The sequence below is a fragment of the Suncus etruscus genome, chromosome 3 (assembly GCF_024139225.1).
Source record: "Suncus etruscus isolate mSunEtr1 chromosome 3, mSunEtr1.pri.cur, whole genome shotgun sequence".
Lineage (NCBI taxonomy): Eukaryota > Metazoa > Chordata > Mammalia > Eulipotyphla > Soricidae > Suncus > Suncus etruscus.
Genome location: NC_064850.1, coordinates 78,463,789 through 78,486,839, shown reverse-complemented (window position 1 = coordinate 78,486,839; position 23,051 = coordinate 78,463,789). Strand labels below are relative to the sequence as shown.

Genomic DNA, 23,051 nt, shown 5'->3' with positions numbered 1-23,051 from the left:
ATTATTTGTTTGGAAAAAGTATTAAATTTACAAGTTTAAATAGCGTTTGAGCATGTGTGATTGGAATAACTGCCATGAAACTCCCTCCATCATAGCTTTTGTCCTTACCCCATGCCCTTTAAATAATTGTACGCTGAATTCTATTTTATACTTACTTTTTCCTCTTGCTTGTATTTTTTTCCCTCATATTTGGGATTGTTTCTGAGAAATCATTTTATAGTACTTGTTTAGGTGATCTTGCACCTTTGTGATTTTTTTTTACTAAATCATTTAAATGATTGTTTCTGCATTACAATTTTTTATTGAATCAACTTATACCTGTGAGGTCATCAGAAGGACACCACTTAGAAATATGGGCAAGAAGGTTCCCTGTCTAGGGCCTCATGATTGAACTTTCTTTCCTTTTGAGTTTGTTTCTTTTGACTGACAAGCTGGTATATTCTTGGAAGTGCCAGCCTGAGCTTCTGTCTGTTGTAGGTTAGATTCCTGGTACCAGAACTGGTTGACCAGATGGCTGGGAATTATTTCCACTGATTGTCTACTTTTTGTTTTGTTTTGTTTTGTTTTCTAGGTCACACTTGGCAATGCTCAGGAGTCATATTTATGTGAGAAGGTCTTACTATTCAGGACTCTATTAAAATTTCACATTTTGGATCAGAGGAACTAAATCATTGTACTCAAACACTTAACCACTCATCCTGGTTGGCAGCCCTTAAGCATATATAGCTTGGTAGTAATCACAGCACCCCAATCATAGAACATTGCAGAGACTTTTTTTTGGGAAATTGACTAACTAGCCCTCTCCTCACATTTGCTCTGTACTTCTTATGGTTTAATTTACATTTGTATGCCTCAAAAGTAACAAAGTTTATTATGTAATTTTCTATCTTGATCAACATATTAATAGAATAGAGCCCCCCCCCAATTTCTTATATTATTCATTATTACTCTGTTCAATCCAAAACAGTACTGGTATTCAATGTTTATAGAGCAAAGAACAGAAGAGGGGTGGGGAGACAGTATAATGGGTAAGGCAATTGTCTTGCACACAACTGACCATGGCTTGATCGCCAGTGCCCCAAACGACCTCAGGAGCTCACTGGGAGTGAATATATATCTAGGTGGTCCTCAAAAAAAGAAAAACAAAAAATACACAAGAAAACAACTGTGGTACATCTATCTACACATGGAATACTATGTAGTCGTTAGGGAAAAATGAAGTCATGAAATTTATCTGTTCATGAATGGACATGGAGAGTGAAATGAGTCAGAGGCAGAGGAATAGACGTTTATAGATTAATCTCTCACTTGTTTGTGGAATATCAGAAAAATAAAAGACATTATGGTAGTAATGATCCAGAGACAAATGAGATGAAGGCCAGAAGGATCAGCCTATAATATGAAGCTTGACACAAAGAGCAATGAGTGCAGTTAGAGCATTAACTGTATTGACAGCTACCATGACTGGTAGTCAGAACTGATCATTGGACAAGAACTGGGTGCTGAAAGGTGATAGTGATATGCATGCACTCGCTAGCTGACTACAGTGTAAGCCACAATGTCAGGGAGGAGGGAGGAGAAGAGAGGAGAGAAGGGGAGGGGGTAGTGAAAGGGAGGGGGTAGAATGCCTATCCCAGAGATTTTGGGGGAGGATAGGAGAGAAATGAGGGGCATTGATGGCTGGAAATTGAAGGGCCATATGTAAATTCTATGAAACCCAATTACGAATTATTCTGTAACCACAGTTCTTAAAAAGAAATTATTATTATTTAAAATAAATAAAAACCAAGGCCCTTATAAGATATGTTTTAATACTTTAATTGAATGTAAGCATTTATTTTTCTTTTTCACAAGCCATCTTAACTCAAGTAGAGGAAAAAAAGGCAACAGATTAAGAATTTAAACTTTTAGAAACAGGCAAATAATAGAATGTTTAAGGCAAGAAATATGATTTTAATTTTCTGAAAGTAATATAGTGAGAACAATGATGCTGTAACTTTCTCATTAAGCAAAAATAAAGCAAGATTAAATTAATGGCACATTTAAAAATTACAGTTTTCTTAGAGAAAGCCAACTAATTAAAATTTTTATGGCAATTAAAGTTTTTTACTTTGGCCTGCATTGTATTCTATTTACTGAGCAGTATTTATTTTACCACTTTAATCTGAATGAGTGTTCAAAAACATGAGTATGTTTAGTCCCCATATGTATATGTAGATGATTCTCTTGATAGAAGCCTTTGACAGTTGGTATCATGAATGAGACTTCCTAAGGTCTATCTCAAAGCAAATTGATTTATAGATTTTCATTAGATAACAATTCTTTAGCTCAGAACTATTGGAAAGAAACAAATTTATTTCAACAATTAGTGTGCGTGTGTGTGTTTTCCTTTAACTAGTGTGGGTCAGGCAAGGAATATGACTTAATGCTGGAACACAGAACTCAGATGTGGGAGGCCCTGGTTTTGATCACTCGCATTGAAAAGTGACTCAAAGCAAAGAGCAGTCTCAATATTTAACTACCAACTATGAAATATAGCAACATTTCCACTTGAATATCTTCACATAAAAGGAAATAATCTTTGTAGACTTTCTGATTCTTTCGCTGATTAACTCTGATTTCTTGACCAGATAGAAAATTTTGGTCTTTCAAATAGCTTGTTGGTATTAATTGTCTTTATAGAGTCTTCTGTTTCATGTAAAAAAGTAAAGTAGATCACTGTAATACACTTAACTTTTTAAGAAGAACAATGCAGCTGCGTCCTTTGTTGTTTGTTTTTGGTCTTTCAAGAGGATCTTAGGAAGCTCAGGCCCTTGAACCCTTCAGCTATCTCTGACCTGTTTCTTGTCTTAAAGCAGAGAAGAAAATAGTGGAGAGATCTTTTCTGTTCTTTTCCCACATTTTTGACATAGTTAATAAAAAAGGATAAGGAGATTTGGATGCTTCATAGCTTATTTTCTATCTTCATAGTTTATTTTATTAACTATCTTCATAGTTTATTTCAACTACTTTATTCAAATTATGAAACAAGTTTTGTAATTTATTACTTTGCTTTCTAAATATTAATCTTGCATCTTCACAGAGATTTAGTATTTCTCAAAGGAAGCACTAACTGTACTTCTACTGAATTTTTTTTTTTTTTTTTGTGGAGACCACACCTGATGATGCTTAGGGTTATTTCTGACTCTACACGCTGGTGTTCACTCCTGGTGGGCTTGGAGGATCAGGTAGGATGCTAAGGACTGAACCAAGGTCAGTCTGTTCTGCTCCCATTTCTGTACTGATTTTAAAACAAACATTTTTATTCTCAATCAAGTCAGGATACTTTTAAATCTGTATACCTATAATTAGATTATACGTTTATATATAATGCTAGCTATGGAAGAAAGCTACTAGAAAACTTAGTTTATATGTTTTCCAATAAAGAGATTTTACAAGGTCACACAGGTCACTTGTGGTAAGTCTAAGCTTATAAATCAAGATCTGCAGATACTTACTTCTCCTACTTTCTGAGCATTTCTCTAGTGCATTCCCATGTACTATCTCACTGCTGCTTTTCTTTAAAATAAAATTAGCACTGTGGGCACAGTGAGTAACTCTAGGGGACTTGAGGGGAGTTTGGTGGCTGTGAAGATTGTAGGGGGTCTGGGGGGGCTGTGGATACTTTGGGGATTTAACGTGTTGCAGTTTAGGTGTATTGTTGTATTATGTGATGGTTATCAAAAAATGGAACATATTAAGTTGAAAAACCATTAGTTTTTATAGGTAACTTGTCACTGGTTAAAAGTACCAATATACTCAGGAGCTAGCCCTGTGAGCCTTTCCTCTTATTCCTGTGTGATATTCATTTTGTTTATCCAGAAAGCACATAGTTATAAGAAGCTATTTCTTACTTTAGTGAGGTATAAAGTTTTAGAGTTCTTTATAGACTATTTGTATCTTACTTTTTTTATTTCAATCTATATTGTAGATGCTTCTCTGTTAGTATATGAAATAAAATTTGTTCTCTTATGATTGCTTTGTTCTCAGTGTACTGATGTCATGAAGTATTTAATTTCTTCAGTTCAGCCAGATAAGACATATTTTAGTTATTTACAAAGTTTATTTCTTACTGCTGTGCTAGCTGTAAATACCCTCATATGTTTAGCTGTAGCTGAGTATATAGGTGTGCATTTATTCCACTGTTTGGCAGTTATGCGACTTACCTTTTTAATAATCTACCTGTGTGCCTGTGATATTTTTTATAATATTTCATTTTTCCACTCATTTTTGTAATACCGCAAAATCTACATCTGTATGATAAAAGTTTTCTTACACTGATAAATTATTGGAAAGTTCAACTGAGATTGTGGGATTAATGGGTTTTGTTTACAAGTTATATCTGAAGTAAAAGTTTATCTGTAGACAAAGATTCTGAAGGGTTAGATCTATGTATGGACAAGAGAGCTGGGATGGCAGGGATATTGAAATTAATGGAGTCAGGATGTCAGGGTTTCTCGGGATTGTATAGCCTATATTAAGGGTACTTCCTTTAGTATCTAGGAAATAGAACTATTCAAAGCAAAGCAATGAAAGAAAGCAGATATTTCTTCTCAGCTGAGCTGACCATAATTTTCTGAAAATGGATTTCTAAATGTCTTTTCTGTGCATTGGACTCATTGGCAAGAAGCAAAATCTGAATAATGCATTAATTTTGAGCTTTGACTTTAAGGGTTTATGAACAGACATAAATATAGATATAGATAATGGTTTGAAATATAAATATGGTTTTTCCAATCCTAGACATCTTTGGTTTCAGGAGATGCTTTTTCTGCTTCCCCCAAATATTCATATACTTAACACTTGTAAAGCCATAAGCAAAATACATGGTTTCTGATGCTAAGACATACAAAATATAACAAAAAAGCTTTACCTCTTTTTCTGGAATATTGCTTCAGTGTAATTGAATAGAGTCAAAGCCAAAACTCAAGTTCTATAACTATGCATTTTCTGTACAAAATTATAGAGAAGACGTTATTTGGTGTGATGCTTATATGTTATTTGGTAAGCTTTTTTGTTCTGTTTTAGTACCTTGAGTTTATTGAGGAAAAAGTTTTTTTCTACATGGAATTTCCCTCCCCCCCCACATATCTATATAGAGAGAACATACTGGGGGTGATTGTGAAAACTTGTACACTCCCCTTTTTAAAAATTTTAAAATCTTTTTTTCATTTAAATAAATTTTATTTAAATAATGTGATTATATAAAGTTCATAATATAGTTGTTTCAGGCATTCAGTATTCATATATTAATCCCACCACTAATGTGACCTTTCATTTTCTATTGGCCCCAGCTTTCTACCCCTATCCCAAACCTCCCCCATTAATAGACACAAAATAATTTATGTCATATTGTATGTTACAATAAAATATCTAATGGAATTATGGCAAAGTGCTTCAGTAAAAATTTTTATGAAATTTTTATTTCTCTCAATGGGGTTGTTAAAAGCATTGAGGGTTTACTACGGTATATGTTGCTAGTTGAGTTTTCTGTGTTACTGTTTTTGCTCATTGAATTTATTAGACTTCTATGCTAATTTCTCATCTAGTTTGTTATGATCTTATAGAGCTGTCATCAGTATTATGGAATCTGGAGGTGTTACACCCATTCAAACTCCAGGGTCTCCAGGATCTGTATCAGTGGGCTGAGGAGTTTTAGAGTCCTGGCTTCAATGGCAGCAACTATGGGATATGGGTGTGGCTTTTGGGGATTTTGACAGTACTGGAGGGCTAGGCTGCCATTCCCAACTCTGACAAGATCCTAAAGTTCTCATCATGGTATACTTGAAATGTGAAAATTTCATTTCTGCAGAGAATAGTTATGACACAGTGAATTTGGGAAGTTTGCATGACAGCAGCTGTGGGGATTACCTGTGCTGTTGGGGTTTTGGCAGAGTGGTGGCTTGCTGAACTCCCATCTGGAGGGCACCCATAGACTGGTATACCCATAGACCACCATGGACCACTAAGTAAACAACCACCCGCTTTGCAACTGATCTTGAGCACTGATGAGTTATCATCTTTTCCTTAATGGGCTCTTTGATCATTTCAGAATTGTGCTTTCAGTCTTCTCTCTTTTTGAAGGAGTTAACTTTCAAAACCAGTGATATTACTAGCCAGTGATGACACTTTCCATGTTCCAAGGGCTCTTCCCAAAGAACTCTTCTTAGCTAAATCAGCTACAGGCAGCAGAAGGCAATAACCATGCAGCGCCTGCTACACTTCCCCCTGACTCTAGGGGCTGTGCAGTGCTCTTAGTCAGCAGATGCCATCTCTGTAGCATTAATTTGTAGGGCTCCCTTCCTTGTGTCCCCCCTGCCTGCTCTCTGTGGGCAACAGGGTCAGATGGAGAAAAGTGGGACCTCAGAGCTGAATTGTTTTCTAAGTCCATGGTCCCTGAGACCATATGCATCACCCTCTTCCTTTACCTAGCTATTAAGTCATTATAAAATTTTCTTAGTTATAAGTTTCACACATTTCTATAAAATTTATTATAATTTTCAAAAAATTTAGTACACTTGGAACCAGAGCGATAGCACAGTGGTAGGGCATTTGTCTTGCACGTGGTTAACCCAGGATGGACCTGGGTTCTATCCCTGGCGACCCATATGGTCCCCTATACCAGGAGTGATTTCTGAGCGCATAGCCAGAAGTAAGCCCGAATGTCACTGTGTGTGGCTCCAAAGCCAAAAAAAACAAATAGTGCGTAAATAGTGCATAAATAGGGTGTATTAGGCATTGCTGATGGAAATGCTTACATTTTCATGAAGAGAGAATTGTTGAAATATTACAAAATATTCATGAGTAAGATGTTAAGTTCTTCAAGGATAAATACTATTGTCCCTTGTCTTTATATTCCTAGCATAATATGTTATAGAATAAGCATATATTACTTATCAAATGGAAAAAAATGAAGTTTATTACTGAGAAAATTTATTGGAAATGAAGAAAGAAAAATGTTTTCTGCAAGTAAGAAGGAAAGTGCACCGATTCCTCCACTTGCTATTCCACTTTAATTGAGAAATTGATTTTGTTATGTAATTTTTAGAAACATGTCACATAAAAATTGCTTTCATTAAAGTGTACACATTCTTTAATGCCACATTAGTTTTCATATATTTCAAAAAAGTAATCACTCTAGTTCTCAAAAGAAGACATACAGATGGCCAATAGGCATATAAAAGATGTTGATGACATTGTTTCATTAGATAAAAGCAAATCAAAACATCAGTGAAACACCTGTGAGAATGGCTGTTCTCCAAGAGAAAATAAGCAAGTATTAGAATGAGTTGAGTTGGGAATTATTGGTGGGAATGTCAATTGATGCAGTTGTATATGGAAGCAGTATAGATGAGATATTCTCGGAAAAAAATTAAAAAATCTAATTGCTCTGTAATCTGGTTATTCCATTTTTAAGTATCTACCTTCAAAGTACAAAACAGAAATTTAAAGTTACCGTATTTTCCGGCGTATAAGATGACTTTTGAAACAAAAAAAAGTCAACCGAAAATTGAGGGTCGTCTTATACACCGAGTATATCCCGAAAAATGTTTCAATATGCCGCTAAATGAAAATTGTCTGAATATTGCCACAAAACGAATTTTCCAACTTGATTCTGCACCAGTCACTGCAAGGCTGCTCGGACTGCCTCTCTGACTCAGCCAATCCAAGCAGGCTTTTTATGCATGCAAATTAGACAATGTTCTCTACCTGAATCTACACTGTAAAAAGCTTGCTCAGATTAGCCAGAGTCAGAGAAGAAGTCTATTGCAGTATAACCTTTGGACCTTTGCTTGTTGTGATTGGCTCACTGTGGAAGATACAGTTGCAGCACAGGAACGTTCTGTCTGATACAGCGAATATAGGCCTAAACCTATGTTTTAACTGCAAAATTAAAGGGTCGTCTTATACGCTCAGTCATCTTATACTCTAGCAAATATGGTATAAGGATCCCATGCTTAATACAGCCTAATTTATAAAGGCCAGTATCAGGAGGCAACTTACTACACTTCAATAGTGAGTGAATAATGATATATATATATATATATATATATATATATATATATATATATATACACACACACACACACAATGGAATACTACTGACAAGTTAGATGGTGAATGACATTTATGACATATAGGGAAAGCAACTAATGGACAAATAAATAAATTAAAATTTTGTTATAAGATCATTATTATTATTGTTGGTTTTTGGACTTTACTTGATGATGCTCAGGGGTTGATTACTCCTGGCTCTGTGCTCAGAAATTACTCTATAGGCATCCTATCGAATGTCAGTGATCAAACCTGGGTCTATAGCATGCAAGGCAAATGCACTACCTACTGTGCTGTTGCTACTGCCCTGGCAACTATTATTTTTAGCTGCAAGGGGAACATGTTAGTGTGTTAGTCAGGATATAGTGAGCAATTGGAAAATGAAGGATAGAATGGACTTTTATTGGTGTACTTGATGTGAATGTACATGTTGGCATTAAATAGCATTCTGTTACTTCAAATAACTAACTGGATGTATAGCTGCTGTACAATAGTCTTGTCCTGGAGAGAATCTGCTACTTGTGATGTATATGGATGGTCCTAAGGGACCTGGACACAGTAGACATTTCTATGTGCACTCTTGCTGGTCCCAGTCTGATGTTTCACATGGGTATTTGGGGGATCTTAGAAAGTTTCAGGGTACACAGACCAGAGTTTACACTGGCAAAGTTAATGTATGACTGAGGCCTTCTGCAGGGCCAAATCTCATTTCCTGATGTCAGAAGTTATATGTATCTCCAAGAAATGAAGCCTCACACATATGCTGATGAATTTGAACTCATAATGGCAGAGAAGTGGCTCATTTTTGATGGGTGTGGCCAGATACATCCCTGATTGAGTTTTTTGGTTTTTGGACACTAACTTGGCAATGCACTCATGAGAAGCCCCATACTATCCTTTTTGAGTTATATTTACCATGAATCCTCCTTTTTACCCAACCATAATAGCAAGTAAAGAAATAAAAGTATAAATACATTCTCAAATTAAATAACAGAGACACTTACCATCTTTCCCAGCAAATATCCTGCAGTTTACAAAAATGTCAGGCAGTTCCTTCTTTCCTTCATAATGTGGATGTGTGAATGTTGGTGTTTCTGTATACAATAAATTTCTCTGTCAAAGAGCCACTTGGCCTAAATTGATTAAGGCAGGAACATAAAAAGATTCATTTGCAGAACATTATTTTTGAGTCATTGACTTATTTTTCTGTACTGATCCATTCACTTCAACGAACTATTGGAAAATACACGTATAATGCTTAGCTGTATTGTAATCATAAATAGATTTGATAGTTCAGAGGCTATGTAGCTCTTTTTGCCTTTTTTGATACCAACTACAACTCCTGATTTATTTTCATCTTGTATGCCAATATTCTTGCTGAATATATCTCCTAACATGAGAATCATAGGAATTTATTAGTGTTTTTGGCCTTGATATTTATACCTATATATTCTTGAAGTTGTTTATCAGTGCTTTGTGTCTGCTTTTCCTTGAGTAATCTTGAAATAAGGAGGTGAAGTTTAATCATTTTTCAAGAAGGTTTCAAAATTTTTACTGAATAAGAGTAATATATTCACATCTGTGGACTACCAAATTGCCTTTCTGCCCAATTTGTTTTTGTTTTTGAGCCATACTCATCAGTGTCTTATGGACTACTTTTGACTCCGTGTTCTGGGGATTATGCAGTGCTGGGGATTGAACTCAGGTCTCCTGCATATGCTGCTAAAAACTTACCATGTTAGAGATTTGAATGTACCTGACATCAAAATCTGAAAGACTTGTCTGTACTTTGGAAATCTCGTGACTTAAACCGAGTTGATAGGAGGGAAAATGTCTCCAACTGTCTGTTATGCTGTATTAACCCTGATGGACCTTGCTTACTCACCAACTGTCCTTCTTCGCAGGTGGAATGGATCCAGCAGCAAGTTGTAAAGAAACGAATTAAGCGAGATTATGACTTCAGTCCGAGCCAGTCTACGTACTTCAATGACCCCAAGTGGCCCAGCATGTGGTACATGGTAAGGCTTTCTGGCCCCAGTGGCATCATCCACTTTAAAGTTGTACAGAAAAGATTGAGGCACTAAGCAAACACAAGATAGCAGCTAAGAACTTTTCCTATCACGAGACTTACCATGGGAAATTGTAGCTGGCCTGTGACATTTGCAGGATCTCTTGTGAACATCAATCTTTGATTCTTTTTTTTTTTTTTTTTTTTTGGTTTTTGGGTCACACCTGGCAGTGCTCAGGGGTTATTCCTGGCTCCAGGCTCAGAAATTGCTCCTGGCAGGCACAGGGGACCATATGGGGTGCCGGGATTCGAACCAATGACCTCCTGCATGAAAGGCAAACGCCTTACCTCCATGCTATCTCTCCGGCCCCCAATCTTTGATTCTTTTTTTTTTTTTTTTTTTTTTTTTTGGTTTTTGGGTCACACCCGGCAGTGCTCAGGGGTTACTCCTGGCTGTCTGCTCAGAAATAGCTCCTGGCAGGCACGGGGGACCATATGGGACACCGGGATTCGAACCAATCACCTTTGGTCCTGGATCGGCTGCTTGCAAGGCAAGCACCGCTGTGCTATCTCTCCGGGCCCCCAATCTTTGATTCTTAAGAAAATTATTCATATGCACAGAATTCCTGATTGCAGAATGTCTTCTGCAGTCACTTTCTAAATCTATGCCACAGGTTAGAAAAATGTAAGCTTCAAATGCCCTTTAGCCTCCCAGTAAATTGGGGGGGGGGGTCTCTTTCTCTACCTGAAAGCCAGTCTAGCTATAGATACTGGCTCTTAGGAAGCATTAAAATGATTTTTGTTAAGTGACAGATACATGAAGTCAGTCCTCCAGCACTTCCAATTATAGCTTTTAAAACTTCCTTGTTGAGAAGGATGATTCACTAGTTCACGGGATATGGCCTCCTTTGAAACTACTTCTCCTGGAGTCAGAGTGATAGCACAGCAGGTAGGGCATTTGCCTCGCATGCAGCCAACCCCGGTTCAATTCCTGGCATCCCATATGGTCCCTCAAGCCCACCAGCAGTAGTTCCTGAATGTAGAGCCAAGAGTAACCTCTGAGAACTGCTGGGTGTGGCCCAAAAAAAACAAACAAAAACTAAATTAAAAATTTAAAAATTAAAAAAAAAACAATAAACTTAAAAAAATAAGAAAATACTTTTTTCTAATATTCAGTTTTATAAATTTTCTTTTTGCAGACCCCACCTGAGCAGTTTTCTGCAGTGTCAGTCCCTACAATAGTTGGCCTGGCTTGGTGGGCTTGATCTGCTCAAAACCACGGATACTGCTTCTTGAGGCAGAGGGTGTTAGAGGTTTTGTATACTGAGACCCTGGACTTGATTCTCAGCAACCAAAAGAATAAACTCAGCAAAGAAATAAAATAGAACTCCACCTGATATTGCCTGTTTGTCTCCCATTCCCTTAGAGCTCAGTTGCTCCCTTCCTCTGTTCTCCCGCTCTCTTAGTTCATGTTTCCTAGCTTCTCTTACTTTAATTATGTAGTCACTGATAAATAAACTCTTTGCTACTCTAAAGGAGGGGTTGACATCACACCTTAAAATCTGACCCTGGGCTATTTAAAACTCCAGATTTATGTTTATTTAGAAATGAGTATACATGAACTTTTTTCCAAATTGACTTTTCTTGCTTTTACCTAGACACGAAAGTTTATGGAAATATCTTGGACCCTAAGTAGTTTTCTGCAGTAGATGCACTGGGAAGAACAAAGATTAGGAGTCCTAGAGCTTAAGTTCAAAGGGAAGTGAGACTTTGAGCAGTATTTGAGTAGAACTAACATGAGGGATCCTTTGAAACACTTGACAGCTTTCTAGTCCCAAAAACCAAAAACTGGACATGCAAGAAGAAGCTTTGCAGGGAGTTTTCACTAGAATCAAGGAAAATATGCCTGTTTTGACAAAATGATAAGGATGTCATGGGATAAGAGATGGAATAGAAGCAAAAGCCTTTTCCACTTTGGAGTTAAGGCTAGGGGGAAGGAACTGCTGCTTACCTGGTTTTTCTATTTTCTTTTTCTTCTTTTATTTGTTTTGTTTTGCTTGTTTGTTTTTGGGCTATACGTGGTGACGCTCAGGGGTTGCTCCTAGCTTGGGAGACCATATGGGATGCCAAGGTTTGTCCTAGGTTAGTGCTACAAGGCAGACGCCCTACCGCTTGCACCAGCACTCCAGCCCCATTACCTGTTTTTTTTTTGTTTTGTTTTTTTTTTTTATTAAAAAGCTGAATCACTGCACTGTTTTTTTTGACAGAAAGATAAGAATGTCATGAGATAAGAGATGGGGTGGAAGCAAAAGCTTTTTCCATTTTTGATGTTAAGGCTAGGGGAAAGGAACCACTGCTTACTTGTATTTTGAATAAAATGCTGAATACTGTTTCCAGGGTGGTAAAATGTAGGCTTCTCCAATTCTAATAGAATGTGATCAATGGTGCATGTCACTGTTGGCCTGATTATGAAATCAGGGGATCCGAGACTTGTCAAAAATGACAAGTGCTAGAGCACAGATGTCAAAGTAGTTAGGATAATACGAGTCTATCAGACTGACATCACCTCACCCTTCTGTTTATAAGTGTCATAAAAGAAAAACAGTAAGACCTCTTTTCCAGGAACTCTGTCTATATGAGCAAAAACAGAGCAGATGATTGGTTCTTTTATAGAATGAACGCGGTATCTTTGGAATAACCAAATACTTTTCAAGCTGTATAAGTAATAGTCCCTGTCCCCTTAAAACGACTGGATGGGTTGTCAACTTATATTCATCTGTCAGGAGACATATCACAACCTTGAGCTTCTAGTTTTGGATTCAGAAACTCATTGTTTCACTTAGTATACTCATGAGTGAATCACTTAAGTGCCTTTTCGTGTTAACAGTGTAGCCACGTGTTACATAACTGGCAGCGGTGTCAGGCTGAAATAATCTTTGTTGTTTGCATAGCAAAGAAATCACCTGTGGGCATCTTTCTTAGAGCCTATCCCCTTTGGTAAGTGATGCATGATTATGTCTAGATCTTCCATATCAGTTAACTACATTAGCTAGTTTATTAGCTTATACCAGCTTATTAGCTTGTATAATAATATAGCTTATTAGCTTAGTTGTTCCAGAAGCCACAGTCTCAGATTCTTTTCAGCTAGAGCATGTTTAGCCAAAGCCCAGCAGGGTTGACTTATCTGTTCTGTGCTGTTTGGGCATTTGGCTTGCATGTGATTGACTTAGGTTTGATCCCTAGCATCCTGGATGGTTCTCTGAACCTTTTAAATGTGGTTTTTGAATTAAGAACCAGGAGTAATTCCTTAGCAATGCTTGGTGAGGTCTAAAGCAAACAAGTGCAATAATAATAAAGAAACCCTACCTGAGAACCTTTGAGTATGAGAAACTCATGAAGTGAAGGTTTTTATTTTTCTTTTCTGACTTTTGAACCCAAATCCTAGCAATCTCCACTTCATTAGTAGTTTCTCTGCTTTAGGAGAAGCACAGAAACTAGAGAGGGGCTGGCCCAACCAGTGGACTGTATTTAAAGCACTGGTTCCTGCTTCAGTTTGTTAGCTTGGCTTCTTCCTTTCATTTTCTATTCATCAGTGAAGAGTGGAGGGTAAAGGAGGGCATAGGGAGTATCTGAGAGTCTCTTTTAATTTATTTAAAGACTGTGCCTGTCAGTTCTGCTCCCCTGGGAATGGATGTTTGAAATGGTTATGTCTGGCCTTGAGACTTGAAGAGTGGACCCTGGGGACTATAAATTTGTAAGTGTCAGTGAAGGAAATGATGGCCATAGATTTGTTTCTCTGTCCTACAGCATTGTGCAGGCTTCCTGTAGTTAGCAGGATCCATTCTGAGATAGTTTATTCTTGCATATATAAACTTTCTCCACATCTACTGTGTTCCATAAAATAACAAGAACTGAGGATTTTGGAAAAAAGAACAACAACAACAAAAAAAACCAAAGAAAAACAGTTTGTGCTTTCCATATACATCATGCACAGAGGAGAGAACTATAGATGCACCAACAAAAAGATTGCAGGGAAAACCTCCTCCCCAAAAGTTTCTCCAGGATCATGAACTGTTCCTTTTCCCCTTGCTTTTTAGGCTGTCCAGACCTTCTACTTTGAAATACTTTCAAAGCTGTTCAGGAGCTTTGAAACACAGCTTGTTCAAGCTCGAACCCTACCTTTGGAGGTCCTTTAGGTTAGGGGAGCACTGGGATTGCAGAATTCCCAGAGTAATTCTGATATGCAGCCACAACAGAGAAGTCTCCTGTAATCCTGTGTCATTGAATGACCAATAAGTGTTAATTGAATAAGTAGACAAGCAAACTAGAGTGATAGCCTGTGATAGACTCTGTCTTAGAAAAAATGATTACCAAGATTTATTGAGTGGTATAGGCCAACCAAGCATTTTGTCAAAACTCTGCACATATCATCTTATTACCAGTGTTCAATGAATATAGAAACTGTTATTATGTTCACTTTACAGGCGAGGAAATTAAACGTGGGCAGTAACTTCGCCAAGGTCATAGTGTATGCCAAGGCAGATAAAGGAATTTAAACCCAGGGACCAAGACTACAGTAAAGCGAGGTTTTCAGCCGAGCAAGTGTCAGAATCACTGTCAGAATTATTGCCCACTGCCCTATTGCTCCCCAGTGGAGATCTGGAGTCCTTTCAGGATGCTAACTCTAGATTCCAATGCCAGTAATACCTCACTTCTCTGCCATGCTTGAAAATAGCCTATGTGAGTACAAGAACCTGCTTCTCTGTTTCTTATATCAGTTGGAGAAAGAAAGGCTTTCAGATGTCTAGAATATGCTAAAATATGCTTGGTTAATTTAAGTTGTTATTCATACCTTAACCATTTTTGTTTTGTTAGCTTTGGGGCTATATGTAGCAGTGCTCAGAGATCACTCATGTTGGATAGGGAGACCATGGTTGGCTGCTAACACCCTATGTACTCTATTATCCTGCCCCTATCCTTCCTTTTATTTTTTTTTTTAATTTAAACTAACAAAGTTTTCTATTTGGTAAGCTGACAGCTTTAATAGAAGATATTTTGCCTTATTTTATTTTACATATTTTATATTCTTGATGATTCACAGATAAAGGTTTTAGGTTAGGAAAGGTCATGACTATTTGGTTGAGTCCTTTGGGAACTGACTATAATAGAAATGGTTGTAATCCAGTTAAGATAATGAAATATTTTGGGGCCGGAGAGATAGCATGGAGGTAGGGCATTTGCCTTACATCCAGAAGGACAGTGGTTCGAATCCTGGCATCAATATGGTCCCCTGTGCCTACCAGAGGCATTTTCTGAGTGTGGAGCCAGGAGTAACCCCTATGCGCTGTCGGGCGTGACCCCAAAACAAAACAAAACAAAACAAAACAAAACAAAACAAAAAGATAAATATTTTGACTTCTAAGGAATATTCAGTTTGGATATAAAAATAACAAGATGAGGTGTGCTATAAAGATGTTTCTAAAGATTTGGACATGGGAGCTGGGCAGATAGCTTAATGGGGTGGAGAGAGTTTCTGGCATATGCAAGGATCTGGGTTAAATTCTCAGAACACAATACCTCTTCAGCTCTATGGGATATAGCCCTTGTTGTCCTCAGTACCACTGAAGAAGGACCCCCAATTGAACAGAATACCAATTGAGAATTTAAGATTTTGAGAATTTAAAATTTTTTTAAATTGGGTAAAATACATAAAGATAGGTTCTAAGAAATAATACATGAGTTAAGTCACTTTTCCTGCATACAGCTGACCCAAGTTCAATTCCTGGAACTCCTTGTGGTTCCATAAGCACCACCGGGAGTGATCTGAGTGCAGAGCCAGGAGTGAGCCTTGAGTACTGCTAGGTGAACCCCCAAATCCATTAAAATAATTAAAAGGTTCTACAAATATTTATCCACCCACCTCTGAGAACATTATTTGTAGAGTTGAATTTCCTGATGAGCCTTAGATGGATAGTAGCCCTCTATCCTCTGCAATCATCACAGATGCTGCATTGGACATACACTAGGGTATCTCTCTTGTTGGCAGTGTTGGCTTTCACATTGGCAAGATGCTTCTCTTAATGGGATTGTTGGACTGAAAATAGGTTTATAGATTTTGAAATAATCATAAACATTCCTTGGTGGAATTCCACCTATGGACTATGGAGGAGCAACACCAAGATTAGTCCTGGAAAGGAACCTGGATGAAGAATTTCCTAAGTTCTTTTATTCCTACACACACACACACACACACAAAATATGCCAGGGCATTGATGTAAAATGGTCCAGGTATTTTTTGTCTGTTAAAAACTAAGTACACACACACACACACACACACACACACACACACACACACACACACACACACACACACACACACAAAATGCCTGGGCATTGATGTAAAATGGTCCAGGTATTTTTTGTCTGTTAAAAACTAAGTACACACACACACACACACACACACACACACACACACACACACACACACACACACACACACACACAAAATGCCTGGGCATTGATGTAAAATGGTCCAGGTAATTTTTGTCTGTTAAAAACTAAGTAAGCCCTAAGCACCGCTGGTTGTGAATCTCAACAAAATTTCTCCATCCAATATGAAAGGAAAACTCAGTTGCAAAAATACATGAAAAGAACTTATAAAATCTTGTCTGATTCACAGAATCTGGCAGTTACTGTGATTGGAATTTAGAATTTACTTACCAACTAAACATCATCTTAGTGCAGCAGAATTTTTAGTAATGAATATTGGGTGGCCTGCTAAATATGCATTATTTAAAGCCAGGCTGTTTGTAAATGAACTTACCTCAGATTTCATGAAAGCTGCCTGGGTGGTTTTTTTAGAGTTGGGGGTAGGGGAATCTTTGTTGATCAGCAAAGTGAAAATTAGTTAAATTTGACTATGCCTGTGGGGCAGATCTGCCAAAAGCTATGAACTAGTTAGCAGAATAATTGTGAAAAATGATTTTAAGCCACATTGTTTGTTCTCAGCCAACTGGATGGTGTTCAGTACTCCAAAATTTGAAGTATTGCTATGTCTGTAGTTGGTAGATTTTCCTAATGATTTATACTATCATTTTGATTCTAGTAAAGTCTGATAAAGTTTGTGGCATTATTGTCCTGGCAGCTTGGAAATTGTTCCTTAAAAAAAAAAAAAAAAAAAAAAAAAAAAAAAGCAGCTAGCCATTTTAATGGCAATTAGAGGCTGGTTCAAATCTGCAGCAGTGTAATGTATCCTAATGTAAAAGAACAGATGCAGGCCAGGAAGCTAATGATTTACTGGTCTGAATTTACTCCTGGTAGAAGAGATGATTTTTCATGTACTTGGATTTTTGTTTAGAACTGTTGCCTGTAAGAAATTTTTTTATATATAATATCTTGATTTAAACATCTTGATTACAAATATGATTGTGATTAGGTTTCAGTCATGTAAAGAACACCCCCCCACCTTCACCAGTGCAACATTCCCACCACCAATGTCCCAAATCTCCCTCCATCTCATGCCACTCCCACCTGTACTCTAGACAGGCTTTCCAGTTCCCCCATTCATTCACATGGTCATGGTAGTTCTCAGCATAGTTATTTCTGTAACTGTACTCACCACTCTTTGTGGTGAGCTTCATGAAGTGAGCTGGAAGTTCCAGCCCTCCTCTCTTTGTCTCTGAGGATTGTTGCAAAACTGTCTTTTGTTTTTCTTAAAACCCATAGATGAGTGAGACTATTCTGCATCTGTCTCTCTCCCTCTGACTTATTTCACTCAGCATGTACATTCAGTTCTTTTGTAACCAAAGAGAAAATGAGAGGAATACAGAGCCCATGAAAGATTCCGACTCAATATCAGTTGGAGTAAGCCCTGAGCACCACTGGGTGTGATCCTATAATCTCTCTCTCTCTCTCTCTCTCTCTCTCTCTCTCTCTCTCTCTCTCTCTCTCTCTCTCTCTCTCTCTCTCTCTCTCTCTCTCTCTCTCTCTCTCTCTCTCTCACTCTCACACACACACACACACACACAAAATAAAAATTCACACACACAGAGACTAAAATGTTTCATAAATTCATTCCTGCTTGATCTTCATCTGTCTCAACATGACAAATTGAACTAAATATACAGAATGGAAAGAACGTTTCTCAGAGGACCAATGTCTTGATCTTCAGTTTTGGCCAACTTTGTGATCAGAAGACCAGGTTTCATCACTACTCCATATTTAATTTGTTTCCTGTCTTGGAAGTACATAAGACCTTCAGGTTAAGTGATTCACTAGGAAGACCCACATTGATCATTCTTGGAGCTTTGATTAATTTCAGTGAAACAAGGAAGCATAAAATCATCACAAAGAAAAATCATATGTGGCCAAGTTCTAAGGAATGCAGGCATATGCTTCTAAGAGACTACTTGGAGTAGAGTCACAAAGAGTTCACTTAATTTCCCAGTGAGAACTTTGACAAGTTGTGCAATCTACTACTTACCAAAGAGACTCTAGAAGCTCAGAGCTCAGTTTCCATTGCACAGCAGACACATATACATCCTTTACTTCAATAAGTAGTACTTGGAAGGAAAACTGCTGAGCAAAGCAGTACTTTGCCTAAAGAGTTCAGTCACAGCAAGACATTTTTATGGGAGAATATTGGAGCCTCCTCAAAATTCCAGTATCCACAAAATCTTCTAGGACATTTCGAAGTCCGTATATATGTGCCTAGCTGTCATTGTAGCACCTCTTTTTAAAAACTTTATATTGATGGAATCAATAAATTACCACCAAAGAAAAGTATTCATAAGTATTAATTTCAAAAAATATTAAATATTTGTTCCATAACCTGGAATACAAGTTTCTATAAGTCATTAATTCTTTTCTTTTTCCTTTTCCTTCCTCCTGACCTCTTTCCTTTCTCCTCTTTCTTCCTTTCTTCTTTATAAACCTTCCTCAAGTCTTTCTTTCCATTCTCTTCCCTTTTCTTCTCTAGAAATTTGTTTTTACCTACTACCTACAATGTATCTGACACCAAAAGTGTTATACTAAATGAAATAGCCATCATGCCTTCTTTAATGAAGAGAGAAAGTTGATCAGTTGATGGTCAGGAGTTTGCTCTTATTATCAGTGAATTCTCTTCAGTACACTGAGAGTTCCATAGCATAATCCTAATAATATTTGTTGATTAACTCATGATGATTGTGGTGATTTCATGTGACTTTATTGTCCCACTTGATGGTTACGGTGGAGTGGGTATAGTAGAAATATTATGTTAACCTATAAATAACTAATCAGTGTTCTCCCAGATGAAGTTAATAATTAATGAACGTCTAGGAACAAAGTCACTTCAAGTTACTGCTTTTTGTGCCTGGTGCAAATTATTAATAATTTCCTTGAGCAAGATGTTACATTTCATCTTGGCAACTTATCTTTTCAGCGTTACTTTTAAGGAGTAAAAATATGTAAAATAGTGTGTCCAATTGGGTCCAAGTCTAACAAGATAAGGGGTCAGTTAACAAAAATGAAGTTGTTTTTATCTAGGATTTAGTTAAGATTCTTCTTTAATTAGTAACTCATTTTCTAGCAGATAGCATTGACCCTTGAACTCATTTAATTTGTGGTTGTTTCCTTGACATGTTGATTCAGGTTCTTTCATTACACAATTTCTTTAAATTTCTCACTTAATTTTTTATTTCATATGGAATTAGTCTAGGAGCCATAGCACATTTTGGGCATACTATAGTTCACTTTTTTGCAAAAGCTTAGGGGTCTCAGATTAAGAACTTAATAAATGTTTGTTGATACAAAGGGATGAAGGCATGATTCTTTTTGATTATTATTTTTTCACTTAATAGAACCTGATTCAACTATTCCTAACACATAATGCAGCCTTTAATTGTCTTATGTTAAGAATTAAAATTGTAAAATTGTTTGGAAGGCATCTAGAATGCCGTTTACTCATAATTTTGTTTTGTAGTGAACTTGATCAGGAAATTAATGGGGTAAAAGAAATAAGTCTTAGCAATCCAGTGATGAGAAAAAAATCAAGAAGAAAATGTGTACATTGCCTGAAGGGAAGAAAGTAATAACCATCTTCAAATAAAATGTTCATGCCCACCAGTCTGATTTTTTTCATTTCTCAACTATAAGAAAATCTTTGGAGGTCTCATCTTAGGGATAGGATTCTAGACTAGTGATGGATAATCCAATATGTAAATGGTATAAGGTGAAAGAACCTCCATACATCAGATGAAGTCAGATTATGGTGCAACAAGTAAAAGGGTTCCCAGACAGGATTACTTTGTTGCATAGGTTAGAGTCACAATGGTGTTCATAATAGAGCAATTTTATTCTTTTTGTTTAGTTTTGTTTTCTGTTTTTGGGCCACCCGGGGAGGCACTTAAGGGTTAATCCTGGCTTTGTGCTCAGAAATTGCTCCTGGCAGACTAAGGGGACCATATGGGATGCCTGGAATTGAAGCTGGGTCTGCCCCTGGTTGTCAGCATTACAAGGCAAACACCCTACCACTGTGCTATCTCTCAGGCCCAGCAATTCTATTAAGAATAGATGACATGGACAAAGTTTAAAGATTGCATTCATCAGTTATTCATTTCTTGATGAAATAGAATTGTATACTATATGCTTATTTATATCAGATTTACACAGCAGTCTTAAAAACTACTGGGAGGAAATGAGCATTTTTGCTTTTTTTTTTTTTTTTTAGTTTTCTGATGTGTTGAATTTTGACCCTTATAAAAAGTCCATTGGAGTGGAAGTATTGATCCAGACAAAATAAATTAGCATGTCCGAAGCAAAGCAAAGAAAATTATGCTTGGGGAGTATAGGATTTTGTTCATCTAATGATCCCTTTTAATAGTTTCCTGAAACTTAGTTAAATTAGTGTCTTAAAGACTTGGTGTTTGGGTTTGTTACCTAGTGAGAAAGAAAGTATTCTTATTTTTCAGTGAACTAAGAAATTCAGCAGGACTCGCGGTACTAATAAGTTAATCATAGCAAGATACAGAAAGTAAGTGTGTAGACCCTTCTTGTTTTGCTAATATACCTTGTGTGCCCATTATTATTCTTCTGACATACTTTTCTTCAGTGACTTGACCCTTTCTGCTTCACAGCTCTGCACTGTGAAGGCACACAAATGCTAGACATGATTTTGCAAAATTAGTTGATCTTTGAGAAGAAAATAGTGAAAACCACCTCCCTGACCAAATTGCGGTGGGCCTGATCTATTACTTAGTTCAAGCCCTAGGCTGATGCTCAATTCCCATCTTCTATATTTTTATTTCTGTATCACCAGACATTTTATGTGCTGATAGTCCTTTTCATGAATGATGATTTATTCAGTCCAAAATACTAACTTGTTCTCGATCAGAAATTTATGTCCCAATCATTATACATATTCTCCCCTGGCCAAAACTTCTGATTATGGGGCAGGAGAGAGAGAGTTCTGAGGAAGGTGCTTGATTTACACGTCACTGACCCCTGGCATTCCAGGTGGTCAAACAGCTTTGCCCAGAGTGATGCTTGCGCACAGAGTCAAGATTAAACATTGAGCACCATTGGGTGTGGCTCAAAAACAACAAAACAAAATTAGAACTGGTTGAGGGCCACTGATCCCTGTTCTCACCAATATTCCATTGAAAATTATATGAAAACTCTCTGGAAATTTAGAACAGTAGAGAGAATATCCTAATAAATAGTTTTTTCCTCAGCATCAAGTTCAATAATGGTTAATTCAAGGCCAGTGTTCTTTCATTTATTGCTCTCCCTACTTTCTTGATCTCAAAGCATGTCACACTGTATTTCATGTCTCCCAAAAGGACTGGTTTTGGTTTGTTTGAGTTTGGATCACACTTAGCAATGCTCAAGTGTTAATTCTAGTTTTGCACTTTGCACTTTGGAGCACTCTGTGTTCCAAAGACCATATGGAATGCCGGGTTAGAACTGAATCTGCCTCATGAAAAGCAAATGCTCTATGTGCTGTACTTTCATTCCATCCTCATAAAGGTTCAGTTTTTATCTATAATGTCATTAAGTAAAAATACTGTTCATCTTCTTTTGTTACAAATTATCAGGTTCTGGGGCTGGAGTGATAGTGCAGTGGTAAGACGTTTTGGCCTTGCATGCAACTGACCCATGATGGACCTTGGTTTGATCCCCCAAGCCAGGAATGATTTCTGAATGCAGAGCCAGGAGTAACCCCTGAGCATTACTGGGTAATGCCAAAAGCCAAAAAAAAAAAAAAATCAGGTTCCTAAGTTCTTACTAATAATTGTTTTGTTTATTTGTTTTCTGTTTTTGGGTCACACCCGGCAGTGCTCAGGGGTTATTCCTGGCTCCAGGCTCAGAAATTGCTCCTGGCAGGCACAGGGGACCATATGGAGCGCTGGGATTCGAACCGATGACCTCCTGCATGAAAGGCAAACGTCTTACCTCCATGCTATCTCTCCGGCTCCCTTACTAATAATTTTATTTTTATTTGTTCCAAGATCGAAATGTTCAGTTATTGTGATTGATTGGCATATCTCAGAAACTTTAAAAAAATTATTGCTTATGGACCACACATAGCACTCCTTAGGCTCTCTGCTCAGGGATGATTCCTGGTGATGGTCAGGGAGCTTAATGTGATTCTGGGGATCAAACCATAGTCAGCCATATAAATGCAAGTGCCTTAACTCTTGTACTATTCTTATTTCAGTCCCATGTAGATCTATTTTAAATTTGGAAATTATTTTCATTGTTTTTTTCTTCGCAAAATTTTGGTTTAGCATCTGGGTTATTTATAGCTTCAGGTGCTGTATTGAAGCTCCTGATTCTTGTGTAAGTTAGTATGTTTAACTTGCATATTACTGGCACATTGGTAGGTAACAACAACTAAAAACCCAATCAGATTCAATTTCACAATTTTTATTTTGAAGGGATGAGAGATGACTCACCACTTCTTATGCAT

The 23,051-nt window shown here is 37.2% G+C and overlaps 1 protein-coding gene across 1 annotated transcript in view; it reads left to right on the top strand.

Moving 5' to 3' along the window:
• Positions 1-23,051, top strand: part of PCSK5 (proprotein convertase subtilisin/kexin type 5) — a 321,133-nt gene that overhangs the window by 84,270 nt on the left and 213,812 nt on the right. The window contains exon 3 of the mRNA XM_049769756.1: positions 9,999-10,112. Within this exon, the coding sequence (XP_049625713.1) occupies positions 9,999-10,112 (114 nt within the window). The remainder of the gene's footprint in view (positions 1-9,998; positions 10,113-23,051) is intronic.